General features: G+C 60.8%; 1 protein-coding gene across 1 annotated transcript; it reads left to right on the forward strand.

Moving 5' to 3' along the window:
• The first annotated feature begins 131 nt into the window (after positions 1–131).
• TTYH2 (tweety family member 2) lies at positions 132–27,939 on the forward strand. The gene is made up of 14 exons (XM_056138098.1): positions 132–315; positions 4,211–4,383; positions 7,878–7,989; positions 13,016–13,236; positions 16,745–16,840; positions 17,297–17,369; positions 20,300–20,369; positions 20,450–20,505; positions 20,736–20,828; positions 21,033–21,125; positions 22,952–23,094; positions 23,615–23,800; positions 24,066–24,144; positions 27,799–27,939. Exons 1-14 carry the CDS (start codon positions 187–189, stop codon positions 27,880–27,882), a joined length of 1,608 nt encoding a protein of 535 aa, XP_055994073.1. The 5' UTR covers positions 132–186; the 3' UTR covers positions 27,883–27,939.

Raw genomic sequence — 27,939 nt, forward strand, 5'->3', positions numbered from 1 at the left:
TGGGGCGGAGCTGTACCCGAGAGACGGGTCCTGTCGGGGAGGTCCGGAGCAGTGAGGGGCGTGGCCTGGCGGGGCGGGGCGGGGCGGGGCGGGGCCGTAGCCGAGGGGCGGGGCCTGCCGGGGCGGCCCGGGCCGGGGTCCAGCAGCCGGCGGCGCGGAACCCGGGCGGGCTCACTCCGGCCGACCATGCCCGCCTCGCGCGTGGAGTACATCGCGCCCTGGTGGGTGGTGTGGCTGCACAGCGTCCCGCACCTCGACCTCCGCCTGCAGCCGGTGGACAGCACCTTCCGGCCCCGCGATGAGAGTTACCAGGAGGTAAGGGGCGCCCCCGCTCCGCCCTCCGCGCCCCTTCCCTCGGGCTCGGCGCTCCGGGCCCCGCCGCCCCCTACCCCCGCCGTACCCCTTCCCGTGCCCCGGGGCCAGTCCTCGCGCCGGCGGGACGACCGCGCTCTCGGGACCGCGCGGGAGAAGTTTGAGCAGGAACCGCGTCGGAGTCCCTTCCTCCTATCCCAGGCCCCCCAGGCCCGGGGTCTCTTCCTGGCGCCCTCCCGCGTGTTCTGCCCGGCCGGGCTCGGCCCGGCCCGGCCGTCCGAGTGTCCGTCTGCTCCGGCAGACTTGGCTTCCGCCCGGGGGTCCGCACCGCGCCCGCACGGACTTTGGCCGGGCCGCCGGCCTTCTCCTTCCGGCTGCCGCTCGGGCCTGTGGGCGGGTAGCAGGGCTGGGGGGCAGCTCCGGTGTCCGCTGTCTCCCGCTGCCCCTGCTGGGGGCATCCCGGGCTTGGCGGTGCGCCCGGGGGACCGGGAGTCTAATAACCGCGAGTGACCTGTCCCCCTACCCCGCCCGGCTAGAGAAGACTCTGGGGCCCCGCTCGCGTCCCCCCTGCTGTCCTGCCCCTTCCTCTCCCGCTTAGCTCCTGGAAGCTAAGCGCTTCCCAGAGTCCGAGCTGTCTGCGAGGCCCCAGGGAATCTTCCGCTCCCAGTGAATGCATGAAAGGCGCAGGCGGATATGGTTCAGACAGCTCTGTGTGTGTGTGTGTGTATGTGTGTGTGTGTGCTTGTGCATGTGTATGTGCGTGCATGTGTGTATGCATCTGTGTGTTTGTGTGTCTGTGTATACTTCTGTGTATATGTGTGCCTGTATGTGTGTGTGCGTGTGTTTGTGTGTGTTTGTGTGTGTTTGTGCATGTGTGCACGTGCATGAGTGTGTCCCAACCGGGTGCACAGAGCCTGGGAGGTGGCGGGAGGGAAGCCCCCCAACCTGCCCCAAGATGACACTTGTCTTGCCACAGCTGGTATCAGAGCCCGCAGGACCTTGTCCAGCCCTGCCCCCTTCTCCCTGGACTCACACCCTGGCCCTGGGGCTGGGTATCCAGGGACTCTGAGCCCCTGCAGCCTTCTCCGCCTGCCTCAGCACCCCGCGGGCAGGGAGGACTTGGCAGTTAGGGCCCAGCAGGGAAGTCTGGCTGGCCGGCTGTTATTTGAGGTGACTCCTGTTTCCGTCAGTTCCCCTGAAGTCTGGCCAGGGGATCTCCTTGTGTCCCCTGTCCCCTGTCCTCCCGGGACAGGCACCTGCTGTCACAGGAAGCCTGACTGGGCCCAGCTGGGCCAGCCGGGGTGGGCAGGAGAGAGGCTAAGTCAGGGCGCCCGGCTTAGCTGCTCTGCAGTCTGCCTGGCAACCCCAGCTTGGGCCCTTGCTGGGTGACCGTGACCCCAAAGCAAGACCCTTCTTGTTTGGTCTTGGTGGTCCGGCACAGTCGCCCGCACTGCCACGCCGTAGTGTCTGTGAACCCCTCCCCAGCGTGCATGTCCTTGGGGTGCAGAGAGGGAGACAGGGACCCCAACACCACAGGGGTCCCCGCCCCACCACGGCTGGGGCCATATCACTGGGGGGCCCAGGCAGGGCTCCAGGATGGATGAGGAAGCCCCATTCATACGTCCCCCCACGCACTGAGTCACGGTCACCAGACTGTCAGCTGCCCGGCATGGCGGGGGCCCCTCCTGCCCCGCTCGCTCACTCTGATGGTGCCCCAGGCTGAGGGGCTCTCGCTGGGGCCCCGCGGCCGTGCTGCCATTGCCCACAGTCACCCCCTGTCCAGTGTCCCTGCCACACACAAGACAGCCACACCCGGAGCTGAATCTGAGGAGGAGCCAGGCTGGCCCTGAGCCCTGAGGTGGGGTTTGGGGGGCTACAGCCCCCCCACCACGCCAGGGGAGGTCCCGATGACGGGAGAGAGTGCCCTGCCATCCTCTGACCGGGCGTCGCGCCCTGGGCATTGATGGGGACACAGGTGGGCACTGCGAGTCAGGGTCAGGAAGCGGGGGGTCTGCAGAGGGGAGAGGCAGCAGCTCCCAAACTGTGAGAGCATCTGGGTCCCTCCTTCTCCTGCTGCATCCTCCTCCCTCCCCTCCCCCTCCTCTCTCTCCTCCCTCTTCCCTGCTTCCTCTCTCCCTGTCTTCTCCCTCCTCCTTTTCCTTCCTCTTCCTTCCTCTCTTCCTCCTCTCCCTCCCCCTCCTCCTCCTCCCCCTGCTCCCTCCTGGCCTTCCTCCTCACCCCCTCCTCCCATCACCACTCCTCTCATCCTCCTCAGCCTCCTCCCCATCCTCCCCTCCTCCCTGTCCTCCCTCCATCCTCCTCATGCTCCTTCCCTCCCCCTCCTCCCACCACCTCCTTGCCATCCTCCTCCTCCCACCTCTTTGCCTCTGCCCCCAGCCCCAGGGAGTCTTCTGGAATAGGTGACCAGCTGGTCCAGGGCAAGATTGGCACTGGGAGAGGTCCAGGAGGCGTAAGGTCAGGGCGGGGATGGTCTGGAGAGATGGACCCCCTCCATCCGACCCAGGGCCCTTCTTGCTGATGGGGAGCAGGGGTGGGGTGGGGGGCTACCTTCAGTGGCATGAGGTCCGGAGAGAGATGACCCTGCACAGCTGGGGCACAGTCAGGGGAGGGTATATGACCCTGGACAGGCCTTCATCAGCCCCTCCCGGGGAGCTGCATCCTTTCCCGGTCCCCACCAGAGCTTCTCTGACTGTGCCTGCACCTGCAGGATAGCGCTCTGGGCGCCTCTGAAGTGCCCCCAACATCCCCGACACTCCCTGCCAAAGTCCCCTTCATCGCTTGGCTTGCTCTCTGCAGCATCTGAAAGGTTCCGCTCCGGCATCCCCAAGGCCCCCACCTCCCCCCACCTCCTCCTCTGCTGACCCTGAGCTCTGGTTCTGCCGGGAAGATTGGAACCCACACACTGTTTCTAGGACTGAATCTCTGTGGAGGATGAGGCTGCTGCCACAGTGTGTCCCCTGGCATTGTGACACTCCATTCTGTGGGGACCTGGGTCTTGGGGTGACCGTCCCGGGACACCTGGCTTCTAGCAGGGCGCCTGCCAGGGAGGCTAGGGCCAGGCTTGGCCTTTGTGTCCTGGTTGGGGACTCCGCTGCTGGCCTCAAGAAAGCAGGGGTGCAGGACAGGTCGCCTGAGGCACCGAGACCCCTCATCCCGTCCATGCCAAGCCCCCTCCAGGCTGTCCTCACCCCACGAACTCCCGGATCTGCCCCCGCCCTGGCATCCGGGGGCATCCCTGAGCTCCCATGGGACAGAGAGGTCCCAGCTCAGCTCGGCCAGTCTTCAGGTTCTCTGAGTGACCACCAGAACACTGGGGTGTCTGGGGGACACCAGGGGGTCGGGGGGTCCGTGGAAGTCCAGGCAAGTGTCTGCTCAGGCCCAGCCCTCCAAGGCCATATGCTGCCCACCTGGCCTCGTGAGGATAGGGGGGGAGAGGGGGGATTCCGGCCTCCTCACCAAGCACCTATTCGGGGACTGTCCAGACCCGGGGCTTTGCTTTGTCCCTCTCAGGACTCAGGAAGGGGACACCGGTGTGTGTCCCACCCGTCCCTCGCCCACCATGGCACCGCCTTCCTGTTTCCGGATGGACCCCCACGCCGCAGGCCTTCCTGGCTTGGCCTGAGCACCCCCCCCCCACTTCCCGGCTGTGTGCATTGGGGAGGCTCAGGCCGTGACCCCATGCAGCCCCTGACCCCGCGCTGGCCACACTCCCTGCAGCCAGACCATGCGGGTCCCCACCCCGGGGTGCCAGCCAGGAACTGGCCCTCCCCCTCACTCTTTCTACACCCGCACCCCCCCCACCCCTGCGGCTCAGCGCCCCAGGACTGGCCTCACCCGGTGCCCAGGCCCCAGGGCTGACTCAGGCCTGTCCCCACAGTCGCTGCTGCTCCTGGGCCTGCTGGTCGCCGTGGGGCTAGGCCTGAACCTGGTCTTCCTGGCCGCCTACCTCATCTGCCAGTGCTGCCGGCGGCCGGCCCAGACGCTCACCACCAAGCGGCACGAGCCCTGCAGTGTCACCTGGACAGCCGTGCTGGTCGGGCTGCTGTGCTGGTGAGTGTCCCCCGCCCGGTCCCAAGTACCACGAGGGGACAAGCAGGGCAGGGGCGTGGGACTTGAGTTTGTATGAGCCCGAAACCTCTGGTGATGGCTTAGCCCGGGAGTGACCGTGATACCCCTTTCTCCTCCAAGCGTCCGCCCCACCCCACAAAAAAATAAAACAAAACCCAAGGGGCGGGGACTGGAGTGGTAACACAGCAGGGAGGGTGTTTACCTTGGACTCGGCCAACCCGGGTTTTATTCCCAGCATCCCATAGGGTCCCCTGAGCACTGCCAGGAGTAATTCCTGAATGCAGAGCCAGGAGTAACCCCTGTGCATCGCTGGGTGTGACCCAAAAAGCAAAACAACCACCACCACAACAAAAAAACCCAGGGGCTCATCAGCTGTAGGGCCTGAGAAGTGAGCCTATCCCCCAGGTGGGTGCACTATCCCCATCTAACCAAGGCGGCCTCACAGGCCTGGGGTGCTGACAAGGGTGAACCCCTCAGGTCCCCGTCCCCAGGCACGCCTGAACCCTACAGGGAGTTCTGTGAGCAAGCGTGCGATCCGGCCCGGATCCCTGAGAAGGAAGTCATAGTCACAGTCATGGGAGTCAGAGCGACAGCAGAGCAGGGAGGGCGTGTTCCTTGCCAGGTTCGATCTCTGGCTCTCCGAAGCCCACCAGGAATAGAGGGCTGAGCACAGAGCCAGGAGTAAGCCCTGAGCACCGCCAGGTGTGGCCCAAATAACAAGAAAGTCATGCTCACAGAGTTCCAAGGACGCGCGTCTGAGCAAACGGAAACTTGTTTTTAGTTGAGTGCCAACAGCAGGTTCTGGCACGGGAGGTCACTTCGTGGGTGACACATCCAGCCGGTCATTCAGTCACGTCCTTTCTGGGGTTTCTGGTGAGATGAGGGTGGAGTTAAGTGGGTCCCGACTGAACCCGAAGAATCCTGATTCACACAGGGAACCCCCAACTGGAGCACATGTCTGCATGTGTTCATGCATGCGTGCATGAGTAATGTTCATGCGTGCATCTGTGTGCTAGTCCTGTGATGCAGTGGGAACTTGCTGGGTCATAGCACAGTGGGGAGGGCTCTTGTGTTGCACGTGGCTCACCTGGGTTCGATCCCCAACACCCCAAAGGGTCCCCTAAACCCACCAGGAGTGATCCCTGAGCTCAGAGCCAGGACTAAGCCCTGAGCGCCACCAGGCGTGGCCCAAAAACAACAAAGAAAGTTCATTTATCTCACACACACTCCAAATTAATTTTCCCCCTTTGGTTTTTGGGCCACATCCAGTGGAGCTTATGGGTAGCTCCTGACTCTGCACTCAGGAATGACTCCTGGCGGGCTTGGGGGACCCTATGGAATGCCAGGGATTGAACCCAGGTTGGCCGGATGCAAAGCAAGCACCTAACCCACTGTACTATCTCTCCAGTTCCCTCGAATTAATGTTTTGGATAAAAACTCAGGAGACTGGGGCTGGAGTGACAGCACAGCGGGGAGGGCATTTGCCTTGCATGTGGCGGACCTGGGTTCAATTCCCAGCATCCCATAGGGTCCCCCAAGCACCGCAAGGGGTAATTCCTGAGTACAGAGCCAGGAGTAACCCCTGTGCATCGCCGGATGTGACCCATAAAGCAAACAAACAAACAAACAAAACACAGGAGGCTATGAAGCCAGTGTCCAGTGACCCCTGAGAACAGGCTGGTGACCTGGGTGAGAGCCAAGACAATTTGCTCCAGCTGGAATGTTGGACCCAAACCAGCGTGTCGGAACTCTGCAGGGATGGAGCGAATGTTCTGCTTTGGGTTAAAGTGGAACAGAAATCCATACGGCACTCTGGGAAGAGGGGAGCGGTCAGCTGCCCTTCTCCCGCAGAAACTCTGGGATATGTGCAGGTCAAGGGCAGAACCGAGGTCAGGGCCAGGAGCCAGCCAGGGTTGTCGCCTCCAGCCGGAAAGACAGGAGTGGCCTGGACACAGGCACCACGCTCAGAGGCCAAGTTTAAGCGCCATGTGGAGCCGTTGGAGGGTGAAGCCAGTGGGTGGACTTGGCCGGCCAAGGGCCTAGAGGTCACTTGGATTTGGGAGCAGAGGTGACCCGAGGGCAGGGGATATTACTGACCTGGGCTGTGGGGTGGGCTTCTGGAGGTGGGTGCACCACAGCTCACGGTGACCTTCAGGCTAAGGGCTGGAACTTACCAGAGGGGCAGGCAGCCTCGGGGAAGGAAGGCAGGGTGCAAGGGAGGCAGCTCTCAGGGAGGACTCTGCCTGCCTTAGCCACCTGGGGAACTGGTGAACCTGGGGGTCTCTGCGTCTCACCCTCCTCAGGACCCCCGCCCAGCTAGCCACCTCCCACCGGTCAGACACCACCACCAGGAATCCTGTTCAGAGCTGGTCAGCGGCCAGGGACAAACTGACCCTGAACTTGAGTCCTTCCCCACTGCCCTCTGCCCATCCCCCAGGCCCGAGTTCCTCCATTCAAGTCCAAAACACCCGCTCCCCAGAGATGCACTTGGGACGGGGGAGGGCACAGCCAGCAGTGCTCAGGGCTGACTCCTGGCTCTATGCTCAGGGATCACTCCTGGTGGGGCTCACGGGACCCTCTGGGGGTGCCGGAGATCAAACCCAGGTCAACTGTGTGCAAGGCCAGCGCTCTTCCCCGCTGTTGTTGTATCTGTCTCTGGTTGTTGTGATTTTATCCACCATCAACAGAGCTGGGAGGTAGCCCAGATGCCCCAGGGGTGTGTGAATGGGGGTATGGGGCCATCTGACAGCAGGTTCCTGTTACTCAGTGCTGGAAAAGGACAGGGAGCCTTAAATGTGGATGCAGGAGCCTTGCTGAGTGAGATCCATGCACCCCACCCCACCCCACTCTGGGTTCGTGCAAAGGGCTCATCTGGAAAAGGGAAGACAGAGTTGTGGGGTGGGGGGTAGGAGAGAAAGCGGCCCCTGTGACCCTGGGTCTCACTGCGGACGACCCCGCAGGTGGGCACTGTTGGCCATGGCACAGCAGGGCATGCTGGGATTGAAGCTTTTCAGGCGGCTCGTAAAAGGTTTGCTCGGAAATCAGGCCAGAGAGGGCCAGAGCAATAGTACAGCCAGTAAGGGGCTTACCTTGCACACAGCCGACCCGGGTTCAATCCCTGGCATCCCGTAGGGTCCCCCGAGCACTGCCAGGAATGATTTCTGAGTGCTAAGACTGGGATAACTCCTGAGCATCACAAGCAAACCAAAAACCAGGCCAGAGGGTGCTTCCATTGCATGTGGCTTCCCCAAGTTTGACCCCCGGCCCTGCTAAGAGTCAGCCCTGAGCACTGTCAGAAAAAATCAGCCCCAGAGAGGACTGGAAAGATAGGACAGAGGTTAAGGCACTGGCCTTGCCCAGGGTCCAGGAGTGATCCCTGAGCACAGAGTCAGGAGGAAGCCCTGAGCACCAGGAAAAAGGAAACAAAGCACAAAACCAAAAGCTTGTCACCTCTCACTTGGTTTGGGTTTGTCTAGCACTGCCGTGGGCGTCGGTTTCTACGGAAACAGCGAGACCAACGACGGGGTGTCCCAGCTGATCTACTCCCTGGAGAACGCCAACCACACCTTGGCCGGCATCGACGAGCTGGTGAGGCTGGTGGGCAGCGGGGCTGGCCGGGCCGGGCTGGGCTGCCAGGGTCCCTGGGAGGGGTGTCGGGAGGCCAGCACTGCACAGTGGCCCCCAAGGGAGTTGGGATGCCCCTGGGCCCAGATCCCAGCTGTCTCAGGAAAATGAAATACCCCCCTTGTGTCTGGGGATCCCTGAAGGTGCACGCCCCACCCCTGAGATTTTTGTGCTTTCCTGTGTGCAGGAGAGTACTGGGGTGTAGGAGAATTGGGGCTTCTCAGGACCCTTCCTCTGCACTCCCCTTGGGAGAGGCAGGGCAGGGATCCCCGCTTCTGTGGCGGCCGACTGGGGGAGCTTCTCCTGTCCTGGCCGTGACCCCTCCAACCTCTTCCCGGGAGCCTGCACTCCACGATTCCCCCAGGAGGGGTGGTCTCTCTGGGCCCGGTGCTGTCCGGAGTCTGTTTTGGTCCTCTGGACCTTGAGGGAACCGATATGGCTAGACATCAGGCGGGCAGCAGGTCACTGGGGATCCCCTCCATCCCAAGGTGAAGGGTTAGTTGCTGGGCCTGTCCAGGGGGTACCTGGAGATCCGACTGTGTCCACACAGCCCCCGGGGCCAAAGTTTCTGCAATTAGGGGTCAGAGTGAAAGGACAGTGGGGAGGGCGCTTACCTTGTATGAGGCCAACCCAGGTTTATCTCCGACACCCCAAAGGGTCCCCCCAGCCCCACCAGGAGTGATCCCTGAAAGCAGAGCCAGGAGTCAGCTCTGAGCACCACCAGGTGTGGCCCCCAAACCAAAAACCAACAAAAATCAAACAAAGGTGTGAGGGCACAGGAGTGTAAGGGGTGCCTGGGGGGGTCTTGGGTCCACACCCAGTGATGCTGGGGCAGGCGGGGGTGGGGGTGGGGGTGGGTGGGCGGGGCTTGTAGCGGGCAAGACTTGTATGTTACATCTCCTTTACTACATCTCCGGCCCCCCCCAACACACGTACACACACACACACACACACCCATAGTTTTTTTTTTTGTTTGGTTTGGTTTGAGGGCCACACTAAGCAGTGCTCAGGACTGACTCCTGGCTCTGTGCTCAGAGATCAGTCCTGCTGGGGCTCAGGGGACCCTATAGGGTGCTGGGAGTCAAACCTCGGCCTGCTGCATGCAAGGCGAGGACCCTCCCCACTGTACTATGACTCCAGTCCCCTTCAGTGCTTTTTTTTTTTTTTTTTTTTTTTTTTGCTTTTTGGGTCACACCCAGCAATGCTCAGGGGTTACTCCTGGCTCTGTACTCAGGAATCACTCCTGGCAGTGCTTGGAGGACCATATGGGATGCTGGGGATCGAACCCAGGTCGGCCGCATGCAAGGCAAACACCCTACCCGCTGTGCTATCGCTCCGGCCCTTCAGTGCTTTTTTAATACCCGTTTGCTCTTTGCTCGAATGTAGGAAGATGAAAAATGTCTCCCAGACACCATTTTATTCCTGGGATTATCATGTAACCAGTGCTCTTTTCCTTTCTCTTTTTTTGAGGGGGGGAGGGGGTGTCAAGGGGCAGGGGGATAATCACACCCAGCAATGCTCAGGGGTTCCTTCTGACTCTGCACTCAGGAATTACTCCTGGCAGTGCTTGGGGGACCCTATGGGATGTCAGGGGTCGAACCCAGGTCAGCTCCATCCAAGGCAAAGGCCCTCCCCTCTGTACCCTCTGTACTATCGCTCCGGCCGCTCCTTTCTTTTTCTTTTTGGTGGGGGGGAGGGGCATGGGGGCACACCCAGCGGTGCTCAGAGCTTATTCCTTCCTGGCTCTGCATCTGTGATCCTGGTCGGGCTCGGCGGTGCTGGGGAACCAACCCTAGCCAGCCTCACGCAAAGTCAGCTCCCTGCCTGCTGTTCTGTGGCTCCAGCCCCTTCCCAGCGGTGTTCTGGAGGGGTGATCCGAGTTACCAGGTTTATTCTGACCTGTTCTGCCACGTGGAAAGCCCCACCTGGCCAAGTCCCTAGGAAATTCTCCTGACCCCCACCCCCACCGGGAAAAAAAAACCACTTTTGTTTATGGTATCACTTAGTCCGGAGCCAGCTTCTGGGGACCAGGAACAAACCCCAGAGCAGAGCCAGCCGAGACACTGGGTACATAAGGCCGAGCAGAACAAAGAAGGCCATTCTGTGCCCCGGAGCCAGCGACTCCTGGCGCAGGACAGACGGCACAGATGCCCCTGCAGCGGGGCACCGCGTCAGCTGCGGACGGTGGATGCATCAACACCTCCCCCCCCAACCCCCCCCCCCGCCCCAGTATGACATGGGCACTGTTTGGGGGGCCGGGACAGCAGATTCCTTTTTTTTTTTTTTTGCTTTTTTTTGGGGGTAACCCGGCAATGCACAGGGGTTACTCCTGGCTCTGCACTCAGAAATTACTCCTGGCGGTGCTCAGGGGACCCTATGGGATGCTGGGAATCGAACCCAGGTCAGCCGCGTGCAAGGCAAATGCCCTCCCTACTATGCTATAGCTCCAGCCACAGATTCCTTCTTCCTGGGGGTGCCCACATGCAAAGCTCATGTTCCCCCTGAGGGGGACCTCTTCAGGGCTCCGGGCTGCATAGACCCTAACTCTGGGCATGTGGGGAGACTCCTTCCAAGAGCATATGAAAAGGCCAGTCGTTAGCACTGGGACAGATGAGCTAAGAGCCCCCAGGGAAGGGCGGGGGTGAAATGAGAAAGAAGTGGGAGTTTGGTTGTTGGTTTCGAGGGACTCTGGGATCACAGTCAGTGATGCTCAGGGCCGACTCCTGACTCTGTGCTCAGGGAACACTCCTGGTGGTGGGCTCAGGGGACCATATGGGATGCCGGGAATCGAACCCAAGTCAGCCACATGCAAGGCAAGCACCCTGCCCACTGCACTATCTCTCTGGCCCCTAAGAAGTAGGAGTTTGGTTTCTGTGAAGGTTAAGACAGGGGCAAAGGGTTGGCCTTGCCTGCGGCTGACCCCAGTTTGATTCTCTCCACTTCCTTGGGTCCCTCACACACTGCAGGAATGAGCCCTGAACGCAGAGCTAGGAGTAGCCCCTGAGCACTGCTTGGTGTGGCCCAGATCCCACCCCCACATACAAAAAGAAAAAAAGACTTTGTTTGTTTGGGGCCACATCTGGCACTGCTCAGGGCTCATTCCTGGCAGGGTTCTGGGACTGTGGGTGGTGCCAGGGACTGAACCCAGGTAAGATGCAAGGCAAGGCGAGCACCCTCCCTGCCATACTATCACTGCAATCCCCAGAGACTGTCACCCATCATAGAAAATTGTTCTCGGGCCAGAGCAATAGTACAGTGGCTAGGGCGCCTGCCTTGCATGTGGCAGACCCAGGTTCGAGCCCCATACCCCATCTTTGGTTCCCTGAGCACCACCAGGAGCAATTCCTGAGTGCAGAGCCAGGAATAAGCCCTGAGCATCACCAGGTGGGGCCCAAAAATGACTTAAAAAAAAAAAAAGAAAAAGAAACTCGCTGTCCCGGGCTCCAGGATCCCAGGCCTGTGGCCCCCCACCCCACTGTGCCCGGAGAGCAGACCAAGCTGGATGGATACCCGAGCATCAGTAGGCAACCGCCTTCCTCTTCCTCTTCCTCTTCCCAGCACACATGCATACCCGCTCTGTGCCGGGCAGGACCCGGTGGGTCTGTGTGCATTTTTATTCCAAGGACCCATTGTTCCGTGTCCCCAGTTCAGGACGCGCTGAGCGCTGGCTGGCCCACAACAAGCCCATTCTCTCTTGTAAGGGACTGGGAGAGGCGACAGTGGACACACAGGGCCGGGCTCCTGCTGGCCCCTTTCATTCCTCACCAGAACAAACGCTTCCTCCAAAGTGTCTGAAGTCGCTGGCTCCACAGCTGCTGCGGGGACTCGGGTGGGGGCGAGGAGCTGCACCCTCTGGGTTGTAGCTTCAGGGGTCACTATGGGAATGCTGCCACTGAGTCAGGGGTCAGGCTCCGCCCCATGCCCAAAGTCCCCTGCTTCTATGAGCCGTGACAAGAACCTGGGGGCCACAGAGAAAGTGCAGTGGGCAGCGTGCTGGCTCTTTGTATGGCCAACCTGACTTTGGTCCCCGGCACCACATAGGGTCCCCCGAGCCCCAGCAGGAGTGATCCCTGAGCACAGAGCCAGAAGTCAACCATAAGCACCACCAGAAGTGCCCCCTCCTCAAAAAAAAAAGTTTTGTAAGAATCTCCAAGGAGGAAGTATAGCATTGGAGACAGGATGAGGGTAAGGCGCTGGCCGTGCACGCAGCCACACAGGGTCACTCCCCGTCATTATGTCGGGTCCCCCCAGCCCAGCCAGGAGTAAGCACAGCCAGGAGTGGCCCTAAAATTAAAAAGATAATAATAATAATCTTCAAGGGAGAAAAATGACTTATCTGGGGCCGGAGCAGTAGTCCAGCGGGGAGGGCGTTTGCCTTGCACCCAGATTCGATCCCCGGCATCCCATAGGGTGCCCCAGGCACTGCCAGGTGTGAGTCCTGAGTGCAGAGCCAGGACTAGCCCTGATTTCTGGGTGTGACCCAAAAGAAAGGAAAATGACTTATCTTGCTGTTACCCTCACTGGGTCTCTCTCCCCTTCTTCCTCTCTCCCTTTCTCTCTCCCTTCCTTTCTCTCTCTCTCTCTCTTCCTCTCTCTCCTTTTATCCCCCTCCCTCTCTCTCCCTCTCTCATTCTCTCTCCCTTTCTCTCTTTCTACTTCTCTCTGCACCCTCTTTCTTTCTCTCTCTCCCTCCCTCCTTTCTCCTTCCCCTCCCCCACCCTGCATCCCTGCTCCCAGCCAGCCTCAGGGTCACTCTCAATAGTGCCTGGGGACCACATGTTTCTGGGGAACAATACATCACACACCCTCATGCCCCTCGCCATCCACCTCCCAGGCCCCCTGATGTCATGGGCTGGGTCCCCAGCCAGGCTGGAGCCCACTGCCCCAGGTCCAGGGGCATGAGCCATGTGGATCCCGGAGGACCTCTGCGGAGAGGCCTCCAGGGCAAAGGTGACCGGTGCCCGGTTAGAGCCTCCCCCGGCCCTTACAGGTTTTCGGCGTCACAAGGGGACTGCGTGGGGACCTGGAGCGGCACCTGGCGCGGCTCAGTGAGATCCTGGCCAGCCGCGGGGACTACCTGCAGACGCTGAGGTTCCTGCGGCAGATGGCCACTGGCATCGAGGCCCAGCTGGCCGTCATCCCCGTGTGGAGGGAGGCCACCGACGCGCTGACCGATGTGGCCCACCAGACTGACCGCGTGGAGTATTACAGGTGCCCGCCGGGGTGGGGCAGGGTAGGAAGCAGCAGTGCAGAGAGAGCCTGGACACTTGGGGTGGGAGGCGAGGGCTGGGGGTATGGGACAGACCCCTGCAGAGAGACAAGACAGAAGCACTGCAAGCCCCAGGGTCCCCGGGTGACAGGGGTGCAGCAGGGAGGGTCCCCTCCATCCCCACCCCCCCAGTCCCACTCATGGTTTTTTTGGGTTTTTTTTTCTTTTTGAGTCACACCTGGCAATGCTCAGGGGTTACTCCTGGCTCATGCACTCAGGAATTACTCCTGGCAGTGCTTGGGGGACCATATGGGATGCTGGGAATCGAACCTGGTCGTACCTATGCCCTCTGATCGTTAGAGGCTTGGCTTTGTTTATTTTTTTGTTCTGGGGCCACACCCGGCAGTGCTCAGGGCTGATCCCTGGCTCTGTGCTCTGGCTCTGACTCCTGGTGGGGCTCAGGGGGCCCTGTGGGGTGCCCAGGATTGAACCCAGGTGGGCCACATGCATGGCAAAAGTCTTACCCATTGTACTATCGCTCCAACCCCAAAGAGGCTTGTTTTTCATTTGCTGTTGTTTTATTTTTTTGTTTGGGGACCGCACTCAACTCAACTTGAGTGTGGTCTGCACTCAGGAATCACACCCAGCAGGGCTCCGGGGACCCTATGGGATGTCGTGAATTAAACCCGGCTTGGCTGTGAGCAAGGCCAGTGCCTTCCCTGCTGTGGCATCTCTCAGACCTAAGAGTTTTGTTTTTTTGCTTGTTTGTTTGTTTGTTTTTTGACTTTTTGAGTCACACCCAGCAGTGCTCAGGGGTTTACTCCTGGCTCTGCACTCAGTAATTACTCCTGGCAGTGCTTGGGGGACCGTACAGGATACTGGGGATCAAACTCAGGTCTGCCACTTGCAAGGCAAACACCCTGCCTGCTGTACTATTGCTCCAACCCCAGAGTCTTGGTTTTTTGTTTTGTTATTGTTGTTGTTGTTTGTGTTTGTTTGTTTGTTTTGCTTTTTGGGTCACACCCAGCGATGCTCAGGCGTTCCTCCTGGCTCTGCACTCAGGAATCACGCCTGGCAGTGCTTGGGGGACCATATGGGATGCTGGGGATCAAACCCGGGTCAGCTGTGTGCAAGGCAGATGCCCTTCCCGCTGTGCTATCGCTCCAGTCCTGAGCCTTGCTTTTTTTTTTTTAAAGCTTTTAGGGTCACATCCGGCCATTCGCAGGGGTTACTCCTGGCTGTGCACTCAGGAATTACTCCTGGTGGTGCTCAGGGGACCCTATGAGATGCTGGGAACAGCGAGTCTTTTTTTTTTAAGGTGGATTTATTCCAGCTGGGTGGGGGGAGCATTTATTTTAGTAGCTAAGTGAGCTCCACCTTGGCCCAGCGGCCCGCCCCGGGGTCCTGGTAAGACTCTGCTCTCTCCCCCACTGTGAGCATCTCCTGGTCCCTCCCAGCATCTCCTGGTACCTCCCGGGTCATCCCTGCAGCCAGAGTAGGTACCCGGGTGCATCTTCCAGCCTGGGGCGCGCTGGACAGATGAGTGTAGATGATTGGATGATTCTAGAGCTCAGGCTCCGCTGAGCAAATGAGCCGGTTGTTCCAAGGCCGACTGAAAAGCAGGGCTTGAGAAAGCAGAGAGTTTTCCCCGAGGCGTGTGGGGGCGGCGCAGGTGGGAGGAACCGCAGGGCCAGCGCCAAGTTCTTGGTTAGAGATGAGGCCTCTGCTCGGCCCCTGGCTCCTCCAGGGGGAAGCGCATCCGCCGGCTCAGCCGCTTCCAGGAACTCCCCGCGAGGCAGGCGGAGACTCAGCGGGGGAGGGGGCTCGGCTAGCTGAGAGGGAGAGAAGATGAAATAAGAGACTTTGGGGAGCCTTTGGCAGTGAGGCAGGGGGTTCCAGGGGGCCCGGGAGGGGCCCAGCTGCCGTGCAAGTGTGCAAGTGTGAGACCCTGGGTTCGATTCCTGACACTGCAAAGAAAATATAGCTAGGGCCTGGAGCAATAGCACAACGGGGAAGGTGTTTGCCTTGCATGCGGCCAACCCGGGTTCAATTCACAGCATCCCATAGGGTCCCCCAAGCACGGTGAGGAGTAATTCCTGAGTGCAAAACCAGGAGTGACCCCTGAGTATTATCGGGTGTGACCCCAAAAAGCAAAAAAAAAATAGAAAATATAGCTAGCCCAGGGCAGGTGGGGAAGCCCTTGCCCGGTAGAACCATCTTCGGGATGACCCTCCTGACGCCACATACAAGCTTCCAGTACCAGTAGGTGTGGCTCAAACAGAAGCAAAAAAAAAAAAAATAGAGTGTCAGGAATGGCCCAGACCTGTGGCTAATAATGACTCACAAGATCTGAGAAAGTTCTAGAAGGGACAGCAGGCTGTGGGAACCAGGGCCCTGACCCAACTCAGGGTGCAGGAATAATTTTATTATTTTGTTTGTGGGGGGGTCACACCGCGAGGTGCTCAGGGGTTGCTCCTGGCTCTGAGCTCAGGAATCAATCCTGGCCGTGCTCAGGTACCAGGGATTGAACCCGTGCCAGCAAGGCAAGCACCCCCCCCCCCCCCCACCGTGGCCACTGCAGGAAGCATCTGGCCGACCCAGTATGGGCAGCCTCTGACTCTTGATATTTAATCCAGGGCTGGAGCGATAGTCCAGTGGGGAGGGCGCTGGCCTTGCAGCAGCCACCTTGGTTCGATTCCCAGGACCCCATATGGTGCCCCTGAGCCCAGAGCCAGGAGGAAGCCCTGAGCATCACCGGATGTGGCCCCAAAACAAAACCAGTAACAACAACAACAGCAGTAGCAAATCGGTCCAGGGGCCCAGAGCTCATGTACAGGGGGTGGACACTGGCCTTGAGAGGGGCCCAGGGGCTGTGACCCTGATTTGCATCCCAGGCACCAACCCTGACTGGCCCCCTGAGCACCACCAGGTGTGGCCTCCCCAATAAAAGAAAGAAAACGTTTTAAATTAAGCCAAGCGAATTCCAATTAGATACGCATTTGCCCATGAGCCAGAGAGATTGCACCGTGGGAAGGCTGCTTGTCTTGCTCGCAGTGACCCCAGTTTGACCCAAGGGAGGAGGGAAGGAAGAAAGGAAGGAAAAAGGGAGGGAGAGAAGGGAGGGAGAAAGAAGGAAGGACGGAAGGGAGGGAGGGAGGAAGGAAGGAAGGAGAGGAATGAAGGAAGGATGGAAGGGAGGAAAGAGGGGAAGGAAGGAAGCAAGGAAGGGAGGGAGGGAGGAAGAAGGAAGGAAGGACGGAAGGAGGAAGAAAGGAAAGAGTGGAAGGAAGGCAGGAAGGAAGAAAGGAGGAAGAAAAGAGGGGAAGGAGGGGAGGAGGAAGAGGGAGCTGAGAAGGGACCTTCAGAGCACTGGACTCTGGCCTAAGGGGCAGCTCCCCTGCCCATGCTGAAGTTGGGGTGATTCCCTGTACCTGCTTCATGGCTCCCCATCCGGGCGGGGTGGGTGGGCACATGTGGGGCGTCTGCGGCTCAGCTCCGCCTGCCCCCCAGGTGGCTCTCCTACCTTCTGCTCTTCATGCTGGACTTGGCCATCTGCCTCCTCGCCTGCCTGGGCCTGGCCAAGCGCTCCAAGTGGCTCCTGGCCTCGTGAGTAGCCCCCCTGCCCGACAGGGTTGTGCGCGGGGGCTGGGGTGGGGGGAGTCACAGGGTACCTTGGGAGGTGGGGGACGGGGACAACCTGAGGTTACCCTCCACCCCCAACCTAGTTCCCAGCCAGGTGCAGACACCCAGACCCCAGCAAGGCCCAAGCTTTCCCCCCACCTCTTGGTGCCGGGAACAGCCGCTTGAGGGTCACATCCTGAACCTCCAGGCCCATTCCAAACCCCCAGACCCATCCCAACCCCCGAGGCCCATCCTGAACCCCTGGCCCATTTTGAACCCCCAGACCCATCCCAACCCCCCCCAAGCCCATCCTGAACCCCAGGCCCACTGGATTCCCCATTTCTCTCAGGGCCACTGCAAGAGTTTGGGTCTGTGGAGGGGGGCGATCAGGGTCACAGTTGCAGGGGGTGACCTGACCCCACCTCGGCTGCTGTCCCCCAGGATGCTGGGTTGTGGGGTGCTGACCCTGCTCCTCTGCTGGACATCGCTGGCTGTGGACACCGCGGCAGCAGTGGTGAGTCGGGGCGTGAGGTCCAGGACAGGAACATCTGTCTGTCGCTGCGTCCGTGCGTCTGGAGCCCCCAGGAGGGCTGGAATCCGCCCTGGATCTCCCAATGGGAGGGGTTGGGAGAACCCCTTGGCATTTAGGGGTCACCTCCCCTGTCTGCTGGCCATGCCCAGCCCCTGCTTGGAGGGACAGGCCTGGGGGAGCTCTGACTGCTCAGAAATGGGGTGCCCTAGGAGAGCACCTGATTCTTCCTCAGACTCACCCTGAGGTGTGAGCATAGGTTGGGCACCTGTTCAGTCATTCATTCATTCATTCATTCATTCATTCTCAGTGGCCGTGAGGCGCTCAGTAGTGTGTGGTTTTCTCATCATGTAGCTGCGGCCACCAAGGGAAGAATTATGGGGGCTGGAGCCATAGCACAGTGGGGAGGGTGTTGGCCTTGCATGCAGCCGACCCAGGTTCGATCCCCAGCATCCCACAGGGTCCCCCGAGCACTGCCAGGAGTAATTCCTGCGTGCAGAGGCAGGAGTAACCCCTGAGCATCGCCGGGTGTGACCCAAAAAGAAAAAAAAAGAGGGAAGAATTAGGGGTGGCTTCTGGCCAGTGCTTGTGAATCTGTATGATGGGGGTGCACAGCATACGGGGAGGGGAGTGGGTCGGGGAGCCCCCAGCAGATTGAGACCCATACACGAACGCCGTGGCTCACGTCTGTCCTTCCCGATCTACCTGGGAGCTCAGCTTTTTGAGGCTTATTTTTGTGGTTTTGTTTTGGGGGCCACACCTGGTGCTGCTCAGGGCTTCCTTCCGGTGCTGGCTCAGGGGCCACTCCCGGCTATGCTCGGGGGACCCCATTTGGAACTGGGGGTGGCACCCTGGTTGGCGGGCTGCAAGGCAGGTGCCCTATGTGCTGTACCACTCCTCCCACCCCATGTGCAGGAACCATTTCTGTGGTGGGGAAACCCAAGGGTGCAGGGGGGGCAGCACCCAGGGCCACTCCCCATGGTGCTGGGAAGGTCATGTGGTGCCGGCCATCACACACGAGGCCTGAGCTCCAGACCTTGAGGCACCTCGCATGGAGCTGGGGATAAAGGAAGTGGGTCTGCTGCAGTGGGGGCTGGCTGGTCCCTGACCCAGGGTGGAGTAGGATGGGGCACACTCGGAACACGCCCAGATGCCTGGAAGCTGGAGGCATGGCTGCTGGCCGGGGGCTGCCGACACCCCGTATGACCCACTGCCGCTTGAGGGGGCAGGGGTGGGGGCAAGGGCAAAGGCGGGGGCAGCCCACACAGCCCCTCAGAGCCCCTCATGCCCCCGGGAGCTGCAGGAAACATGGATGGTCCATCACAGGGGCTGACCGGGTGTGGGTGTGGGGGCGCCCGTGAATGGGCCTTTGATGGGGCTGTGGGGAGGGGGAGGGGGGCGCTTTTGTGCCTGGCTGCTCTACCCTCGGACCCTCCCTGCCCCCAGAAAGGGGTTCCTAGGGCGAGAGCTTTACCACGGAGACTCTTCTGAGAGTTTGGGGGTAGGGGTAGAGTCATGCCCTGGGGCTCCGTGACCCCAGCCAGGTTGGATGCCTCCCTCTGCCCAGGGATCCTTAGGGCCAAGGCAGAGTGACGGGTCAGGAGCGATAACACAGTGGGGAGGGAGGGCGTTTCCCTTGCACACGGCCAACCCAGGTTTGATGATCCCCAGCATCCCATAGGGTCCCCCGAGCACCGCCAGGAATAATTCCTGAGTGCAGAGCCAGGAGTAACCCCTGAGCATTGCCAGGTGTGACCCAAAGAGCAAAAAAAAAAAAAAAAGTCAGGGCAAGTGTCCAGGGGAGGGATAGTGGAGGGGAGGTTTCTGACACACAGAGGGAGCCCCTGGGGGGTGGGCGGCTGGGCGGGGGGGGCTTCTGGGGTGCCCCCTGACCCGGCTTGCAGTGCCCTTTTCTGACAGTGGCCTCTGGGTGGGTTTCTGGAAACCCCCAGCCCGGCTCCTCCAGCTCTGTACCAAAGAGTCCGTACCCACCTGCCTGGCCGGGCATACGTGGGCGAGTCCCCGGAGGCCAGGGGTCCCCTGGGCAGCAGCCTGGGATGCTGCCCACTCATGGCCGGGATATGAGAGTCCCAGGTCCCTTCGGACTATCTCTTCTGCTCTCAGCAGCTGCCGAGGGCTACACCAGCACCACCTGGTCTGGCAGGCAGCTTCCCCCCTCCACACACAGGCCCCTGGCCACCCCCTTGCTCCCCATCCCTGGCCCGGGGCAGAAGGTGGGGGGGGCGATGAGGGCAGTCAGCATTGGGTCTCAGACTTATTGGGGTTAACCAGAGACAGAGATTCCCCCTCTCACACACAGACTTCCTCATACCTGCTCAGACCCAGACTCCTTCCCTCCTCTCCCGTGACCCACCCGGCTCTGATGGGTGGGTCCCTGGGGGGGCGGGGGGGGGGGAAGCAGCCCCTGGGGCAGGTTGTGGTCGGGCCGGAGAGTGAGAGTGTGTAGGTGCAGATGTGTATGTGGAGGGGTGTGGGTGCAGGTCTGTGTGCATGCACGTGGGTGCAGGTGCAATGTGGGTGTGGGTACAAGTGTATGTGTGTGTGGGGGGGGGTGTGGGGTAGGGGCTCATACGGGTATGGGTGCAGGTGTGAATGCAGATGTGTGGGGGTGCAGGTGTGTGTGCGTGTGCATGAGGGTGCAGCTGTGAATGTGCGTGCAGGGAGGGTGTAGATGTGTGTGCGTGGGCATGATTCTCTGGTGTGCATGTCGGCGTGACACGCACACACACCTGCCCCCAAGCCTGTCTAGGCCCTGCCCCAGATCCCTCCAGAGAGGTGGGGCTGCACAATGGTTAGCGCCACGCAGAGCCCACTCTCCGCGGTAGGGCAGCCGTGGACACCCGGTGCTGAACCCCCGATATTCCAACTCACCTGCACCCCTCTCCCTGGCTCAGGCCACCAGTGACTTGTGCGTGGCTCCCGACACCTTCATCTTGAACATCACCGAAGGACACCTCAGTACAGGTAACCCCGTCCCTGCCTCCCACCGGGCCTCTGCGCGGCTTCCCAGCCCTGCCTGACTGAGCCTGGTCCTTGCCTTGCAGAGGTGACCCGCTACTACCTGTACTGCAGCCCCAGCTCCAGCAGCCCCTTCCAGCAGGTACAGTGCCTGGGCCAGCCTGACCCCTGGGGCCGGGGGTGGGAAGCAGGGACAGGTGGTCCTCCCAAAGGGGCCACGCACTTAGAGGCTCTGGGTCAGCATAGACCCACGTGCCTTGTGCAGAGGCTGGGATGCACCCCGTGTTCTGCGCTTGGCATCAGTTCTCTGAGGGGCACAGGCCGGTGGCTCCTGGACATCCCCACTGACTGGGCCACGCCCGTCCTGCACAGGCACTGACCATCTTCCAGCGCTCACTGACCACCATGCAGAACCAGGTGGCCGGCCTGCTCAAGTTCGCCCTCCCCTTCTTCCCCACAGCAGAGGTAGGTGCCAAGCCAAGGGTGCCCCCGCCGGAAGGCCCTGCCACAGAGCCCGGAAAGTTCCAGAACTTTCCTTCCTTCTCCCCAGAGGAGTTGAGCCCCTCCCTTTGGCTCTCGAGGTCTCGCTGCGGGAGCTGAGCTGCTGTTGGGGTTCCATCCGTGCCCACCCCCCATTCTCTGCCTCTCTGTCTCCCCTTCCTGCTTCAGGACGACCTGCTGGCCATCCAGTTCCTGCTGAACTCCACTGAGGCTAGCCTCCACCAGCTGACCGCCCTGCTGGACTGCCGCGGACTCTACAAGGTGCTGAGGGCTCTGAGGGGGGCAGGGGAGCTCATTTTCCTGTGGGAAGCAGGAGGGTCATGACCTGGGCTGGACAGTGGTGGCTAGACCACAGGAAATGGGAGAGGGATCTTCTCTTGTGGTTCTAGAGGCTGAGGCAGAAGGCTCTGGGGAAGGTGCCAGGAGGTGGGGGGCAGGGGTAGGGGACGCAGGAGGGTCAGATGAAGTTGCTGTTGGGCACAGGGGACCCGGCTCCCATGAGCAGGCCACGTCCTGTAACCTAGATTCCCGGCCATCTGGTCTACCTGACTGCATGTGCTCCTGCCTGCCCCCTTACTCCCTCCAGGAGTTTCCCTGAAGCCCCTCCCCAGGAGTAAGCCCGTGGGCAGGGGGGCCTGTGCCCACATACCTGGGCTTTGGGGGAGTCGCCGTGATGATGGTGGCAGGCCCTGAGCTCCTGTTCTGGGTCTTTGGAGCCGGTGTCACCCAGCACTCAACCCCCTCTGGACAGGCCATGTCAGTTATTTCAAGGGGCCCGTGTGTGTGTGTGGGTGGATGGACAGGCAGACAGATGGATGACTAGCAGCGGGTAGGTGGATGGGTGATAGAAAGTAAACAGCACGCAGGCAGGAAACGCGCAGGTGTGCCTAGGTGGTCTGTGCCTAGGTGTCTGTTTTCTGACCTGGCAAGACCAGGCAGTGAGTTTTGTTTTCCTGTTTTTGTTTTTGTGGTTTGTTTCTGTTTGTTGGTTTGGTTTTGGTTTTGTTTTGGATTCTACCCGGCCATGCTCAGGGCTTACTCCTGGCTCAGTGCTCAGGGATCATTTCTGAAGGGTACGGGGAACCATATGCTGAGCCAGGGATCAAACCTGGGTCACCATGTGCAAGAGTCCTGCTCACTGTGCTGTTGCTCGGGTCCGAGTGCCAGATGCAGCCTGAGCCATGCCCCTTTCTCACCCCACAGCTGTCCCCGTGGAGACTCGAACTTCCTCCCTGCTCCCCCACTTCCTCTGTCCCCTTCCTGCCTACGACCCATGACCCTTATAGAACTGGATCTGACTGGGACTGGAGCCATAGTACAGTGGGGAGGGCGTTTGCCTTGCATTCACCTGACCCGGGTTTGATTCCCAGCATCCCTCATGGTCCCTGAGCACTGCCAGGAGTGATTCCCTAGTGCAGAGCCAGCAGTCAGCCCTGAGCACCATGGGGCAAAAAGTAAAGTAACAGCAAAAACCCTGGATTGGTCCTTTGCACCCTCCACCCCTCTGCGCGTAGGCTCAGCACGCCCTCTGCCCAACTTCTCCTGGGCCTCACTCACCCCCACTCTACCCTCCTCTCACTAGTGGCTGCCCTAAAGGATCCCCAGATTCTTTTTTTTTTCTTTTTGGGCTGTAATGGTAGCACAGCAGGTAGGGCGTTTGCCTTGCACGCAGCTGACCCGGGTTCGATTCCTCCGTCCCTCTCAGAGAGCCCAGCAAGCTACTGAGAGTATCCCGCCCTCACGGCAGAGCCTGCCAAGTTCCCCGTAGCGTATTTAATATGCCAAAGACAGTAACAACAAGTCTCACAATGGAGACGTTACTGGTGCCCGCTCAAGCAAATCGATGAACAGTGGGAGTGCAGTGCAGTGCTTTTTGGGTCACAGCCGGCGATACTCAGGGGTTACTCCTAGCTCTGCACTCAGGAATTACTCCTGGCGGTGCTCGGGGGACCCTATGGGATGCCAGGGATTTAACCTGGGTCAGCCTGCCCACTGTGCTATTACTCTGGCCCCCCTTGACTGTGTCTGGGGAGGGGTCGCCGTGCCCCTCGTCCCCCGCCACAGCCCTGTGCCTCCCCTCCCCCCAGGACTACCAGGACGCGCTGGTGGGTGTGTGCTACGACGGCATCGAGGGTCTGCTGTGTCTTGGCCTCTTCTCCCTGCTGGCCGCCCTGGCCTTCTCCGCCATGACCTGCACAGGGCCCCGGGCCTGGGCCAGCTTCGCTTCCAGGTGGGCTGCCTAGCAGGGAGGGGATGCGTCTGTGGTCTGTGGGGTGCAGGGTGGGGCAAGCGCCAGGGTCTGCTCCGAGACCAGCGCGGGAAAGAGGGGTCAGAGGGCCTCACGCCGTCTTTCTGCGAAGGCTTCCCTGAGAGTTCAAAAATACCACCCCACAGGAGGGTCTGGAGTTCCGGGACAGGAGGTGAGAGCTGTTATGCCCACAAATGCAAGACTCGCGTGTCCTTCCTGCATGGGAGAGGTGGGAAGGGATGACCCTGGGAGCATTGGGAAGGAGCCACGGTAGCCGAGCAGGATGGTGTGCATGTAGTCAGCATGGAGGGCTGCCTGGAGTAGGTGGCCACAAAGCTGGACACAGGCAGAGAGATCTGTGTTGAGGTGGAGCTGAGGCCCAGATTTTCGCCCCTGGAGATTCATCTGCCCTGGAGGAGCTCAGAGGAAAGATGGGGAGGACGGCCAGGCCCCCACAGGCCTGCCTCAAGCCATGTATCCCTTTGTGACTTGGTCTCTCCAGGGACCGTGACTATGATGACATCGACGAGGACGATCCCTTCAACCCCCAGGCCCGGCACATGGCTGCCCACAGCCCGCCTCGGAGGCCTCTTCACAGCTTCTGCAGTTACAGCAGCGGCCTAGGCAGCCAGACCAGCCTGCATCCCCCTACGCAGACCATCTCCAACGCGCCCGTGTCTGAATACATGTACGGCGGGACCCCCACCCCCAGGCCTGGTCCCCAGCCCTGGGCAGCAGGTCTGGGGGATTCCAGGGCTGGGCGGAGGAAGACGCTGGTCCCCAAGCCCACCCCTGCCTCCAGAGCCTGCTTGGAGGAGGGCAGGGACCCCAAGTGAATTTGGGAGGGGCTTATGCCTCGAGCCTGCCCAGTGGTCACTAGCTCCCACCCCACGGCAGTACCTGCCCCCCTTCCTGCCCACCCGCCCCCACCTGAGCCCCCCTCTCCCCCGCAGGAACCAGGCGGCGCTCTTCGGAGGGAACCCTCGCTACGAGAACGTTCCGCTCATCCGACGGGGCTCACCCCCTCCCACGGTAACCTGGACCTCCAGGGCCAAGTCCTGGCTGTACTCCTGGTCTGGGAAATAATCCCAGATGGACCCGCCTTCCCGGGACTGCCCTGTCTCCCCAGGAGAAAAATGAAACCGCTTTATTTTTTTTTTTTTACTGATCGGATACGCGTCAAGTCCATCTGTGAGCACTTGGCAGGCGTGTGCAGAATCCTTGGCCAAGGGGGCCGGGAGATAACACAGGGCTCAAGGCGCCTGTCTTGCGCGCGACCGCCCCAAGTTGAATCCCATAGCATGACGGGAGGGGGGGGGTCCCCTGAGCTCCGCCAGGAATGATGTCTGAGCACTGAGCCGGGAGTAGCTCCTGAACACCATCAGGCCTGACCCTCCCCACCCCCGCCAGACCTGTAGCAAAGCCCCCCCCAACCCCAGTAGCAGTAGACACGCCCAGCTCTGGCCTGTCCTCAGCCTGGGTACCCCCCACACTCTCCCAGATCTGCCTGGGGATGTGGGGCTGGTGTCAGTGTTGGTTCCCCACTGTGAAGAGGATGGGTGAGTTTCCCGGGGGCTCCATTCCTGGGCTTTTGGGGGCAAACTCTTGTGTGGCCTTTATTGGGCTCAATTCATATCATCTCCAGACAGAGGACCCGGCCACGACCCTGCTTCTAGCAACACACCAAGGGGATGCAGGAGCTCAGACCCCTCCCCCTTTTTCTCCTGGACAACTTTGTTCCCCATTATGTGAGGTCTGGGGGAACACCGGGGTTGTTCTCCAAGCAGTCTGGTGCAGAGAGGGTTGGTGCCCCCCCCAGGAGGCTGAGCAGGCCAGAGGAGAGGAATCTATCTCAGCTGGAGAAGCCCAGAGCCCCCCAGAGATCAGACAGGACCAAGCTACGGGAACAGTCGAGGTGCAGACTCTAGTGCCCAGTGCTTGGGTTCAAATCCCGGCTTAGAACAACCTGTGTGGCCTTGGACGAGCATTTCCGCTGCGTGCCTAGGTTTCCCCAGCTGCAGAAAGGTGCACAGCCCACTGACCTCCAAGCGGCTGTGAGCCCCCCGCGAGAGTGGGTCTGGCTATGTGCAACCGGGAGCACTGTGAGAGTGAGCAGCTAGCTCTTCCTTCCCACCCCCCTAGCTTTTGTTCTCATGCTCGGTGCGCCCCACTTTCTCCCCGGGGGGTAGCTGCAGCAGGAAGTGGGGGTCTGTGGTGGGAGTGGGCAGGCAAGTTCGTGGCTGGGTCCCTCTGCTTCCATGGGACTGTCCAGCTGGTGAGTGACAAGCCGTGGAGAGCTCAGGACATGGGATTCAGACCTGGGCATCGTTTGCACCCATGGGCCCTTGCGTGTCTATTGTGTGCCCGGACCCCACGCCCCTTCACCTTGTCTGTGGGGAAGAAGACTCCGGACAGTTAGTAAGTGCCACTTGGGACTTCGGAGGCGGGACAGGAGCCTTCCTGCTGCCCCTCAGTACCTGAGGAGCTCCCGCAGAAAGGGGATGTTGGAGCCAGCCCTTGGGTGCAATGGGGTGGGGGGGGGTCTCACCTGATGTGATTTTGCCACCTGGGATATGTGGCCACTTCCCGGGGCATTCCTGGTGTCTGGGGGGTTGGGTCCCCCTGGAATCCAGTGGGTGGAGGCGAGGGGTGCTGAGAAACATTCTGTAGTACGAAGGCTACTTTTCGACACAGGCGTCAGCCCCAAATGTCCAGAGTGTCTCAGGGAAGAAGCTGACCTCCGCTGTCCCCGCCACAACCCTGCCACTCTGAGTGGTGGCCAAGACGCCCACCTGCTGTCCCGTGAGAACCAGCACCAGTCGGAGCTGGGCCTTGCCCACTGGGGACAGAGAGAAGGCAGCCCAGCTGCCAGGGGTCCCGGGAAGGCTGACCGATGTCAGGATTCATCTGAGCGTGACGGAATGTGGAGGGTTTGGCCGTGAAGGAGGAGAGAATCGCTCTGGGCATGCATTTCCCAGCGGAAATGGCTTCCGGATGCCCGTCTGTGCGGAAGATGCAGCCCTGCCGGAGAGAAGGAAGACGAGAGGAGGCGCAGACTCACCTTCCGTCCGGAGCAGGGCATCTGCCAGACACCCCAATGGCTTTGCCATCCCTGTGTCTCGCCCTAGGGACAGCTGTCCACCCTGTCCATCAAGACCCAGCATGGACAGTGAGCCCACCCCCTGCACGCCGGCTCTAACGCCCACATTCGACGTGTGTGGTCTCTCCCCGTGGCTCTGTCGGGACCACAGCTGTTCCGCCGAAGCGTGCCCCCTGCCCTGCCCCCCCCCCCCACACACACACAGCATCGGAAATAGCAACTCCCCCGGCTGCCCCTCCACTCCCCCCCCACCCCCCCCCCACTCGCCTTCAAGGAATCTCCCTCCCCCTCCCGCACCGTGTCCCAGACTCTGTATGGCCCTGAGTGACCCTGAGCCAGTGGGAAGGCACCGGAACTTCAGGCCACGAAAGGGCCACCCCCCCTAGTGCCCAGGGAAGGCGCCTGGGATGTTCTGAGCATCTCCAGCCCTCCTGTGTGACCTTCAACTTCAGGCCGGGGGGGGGGGGGGGGCCTGCCCAGGGGAGTGTATGCAGCCCTGGGGGGACTTGTCCTGTGCCTAGTGGGCTGTGGAATTTGATTGTCCATCTCGCACTGGCAGCAGGTGTGCATGGACCAAAGCTGCTGGTCTGGACACACCCCAGCACCCCCTACCCTCCCCAGGGTACTTCGCCCACCCAGCTGGATCTTCTTGGGGTCGGGGGATTGTTCCTGGGAGTCAGAACTGTCCCCCGATCCTCATGAGAAAGCCTCACCCAATAGCTCCCGACCCCGGCTGGTAGCCTCTGGGCCCCACTCCTGCCTGGAGATTGGATTCTGGCTCCCTCAGGCCAACACTGGGGATGGGCCGGCAATAGCGCCCCCCAGAGGGACCCGTGTGAAGGCTCCAACCCGCTCCCTGGGCTGCTGAAGCAGAGGAGAAATTCCCAGCTGGTGTGGGGTCTTTCCCGATCCTGGTCGCTGATCGGGCCTGGCCTTGAACTACCCCGTAGCTGTTTGGCTGTTTGTCTTGCGTGACCAAACTTGAGGTCGCCTGTGGAGAGACTCAACCTGCTTTATTTATTTATTTTGCTTTTTGGGTCACACCTGACGATGCTCTGAGGTTACTCTGTGCTCTGCACTCAGGAATTACTCCTGGTGGTGCTTAAGGGACCCTATGGGATGCCAGGGATTGAACCCGGGTCAGCCGCATGCAAGCCAAATACCACCACCCCCTCCCCCCACAAGGGCTGTCCTATCACTCCGGCCCAAAAGCGGATTTCTTGACTCCTCCCAGGCCCTTTGGCATGAGGGGAGACAGGCTTGGAACAGTGGCGGACCCCCTGAGTCACAGTGCGTGTTGGGAATCTGGGTGTCTGGCCTGTGTCGAGGGGGAGGGCTCAGCCCACCCCCCAATCAGTGCATCCTCTGTGCCATGCGCATCTGGGCACTGTCCCAGCGTTAACTGCTGTAGCCGTGGCACTGTGGCAGAGGGAGCATGGTGGCAGGGGCATGGGCGTCTGCACCCGGACCTCCAGGCTGCTCGGACCCCCTGTCACCCAGGCCCCCGTGCAGCCAGGGACTGAGTCTTCCCCCACCACAATGCCCAGCCTGGCTCCCACTCTGACCGTCCCCTCCTCTGCCCGCAGTACTCTCCCAGCATGCGACCTGCCTACCTGTCTGTGGCCGAGGAGCAGCACCTGCGACACTTCGGGAGCGATTTTCCAGCCTAGCGCCCGTTGGGGCGTCGTGCCTCGCCATCCGCCCTTCCACCACGTGCGGCTTCGGCC

Source organism: Sorex fumeus, unplaced genomic scaffold, assembly GCF_029834395.1.
Source record: "Sorex fumeus unplaced genomic scaffold, SorFum_2.1 ptg000128l, whole genome shotgun sequence".
Classification (NCBI taxonomy): domain Eukaryota; kingdom Metazoa; phylum Chordata; class Mammalia; order Eulipotyphla; family Soricidae; genus Sorex; species Sorex fumeus.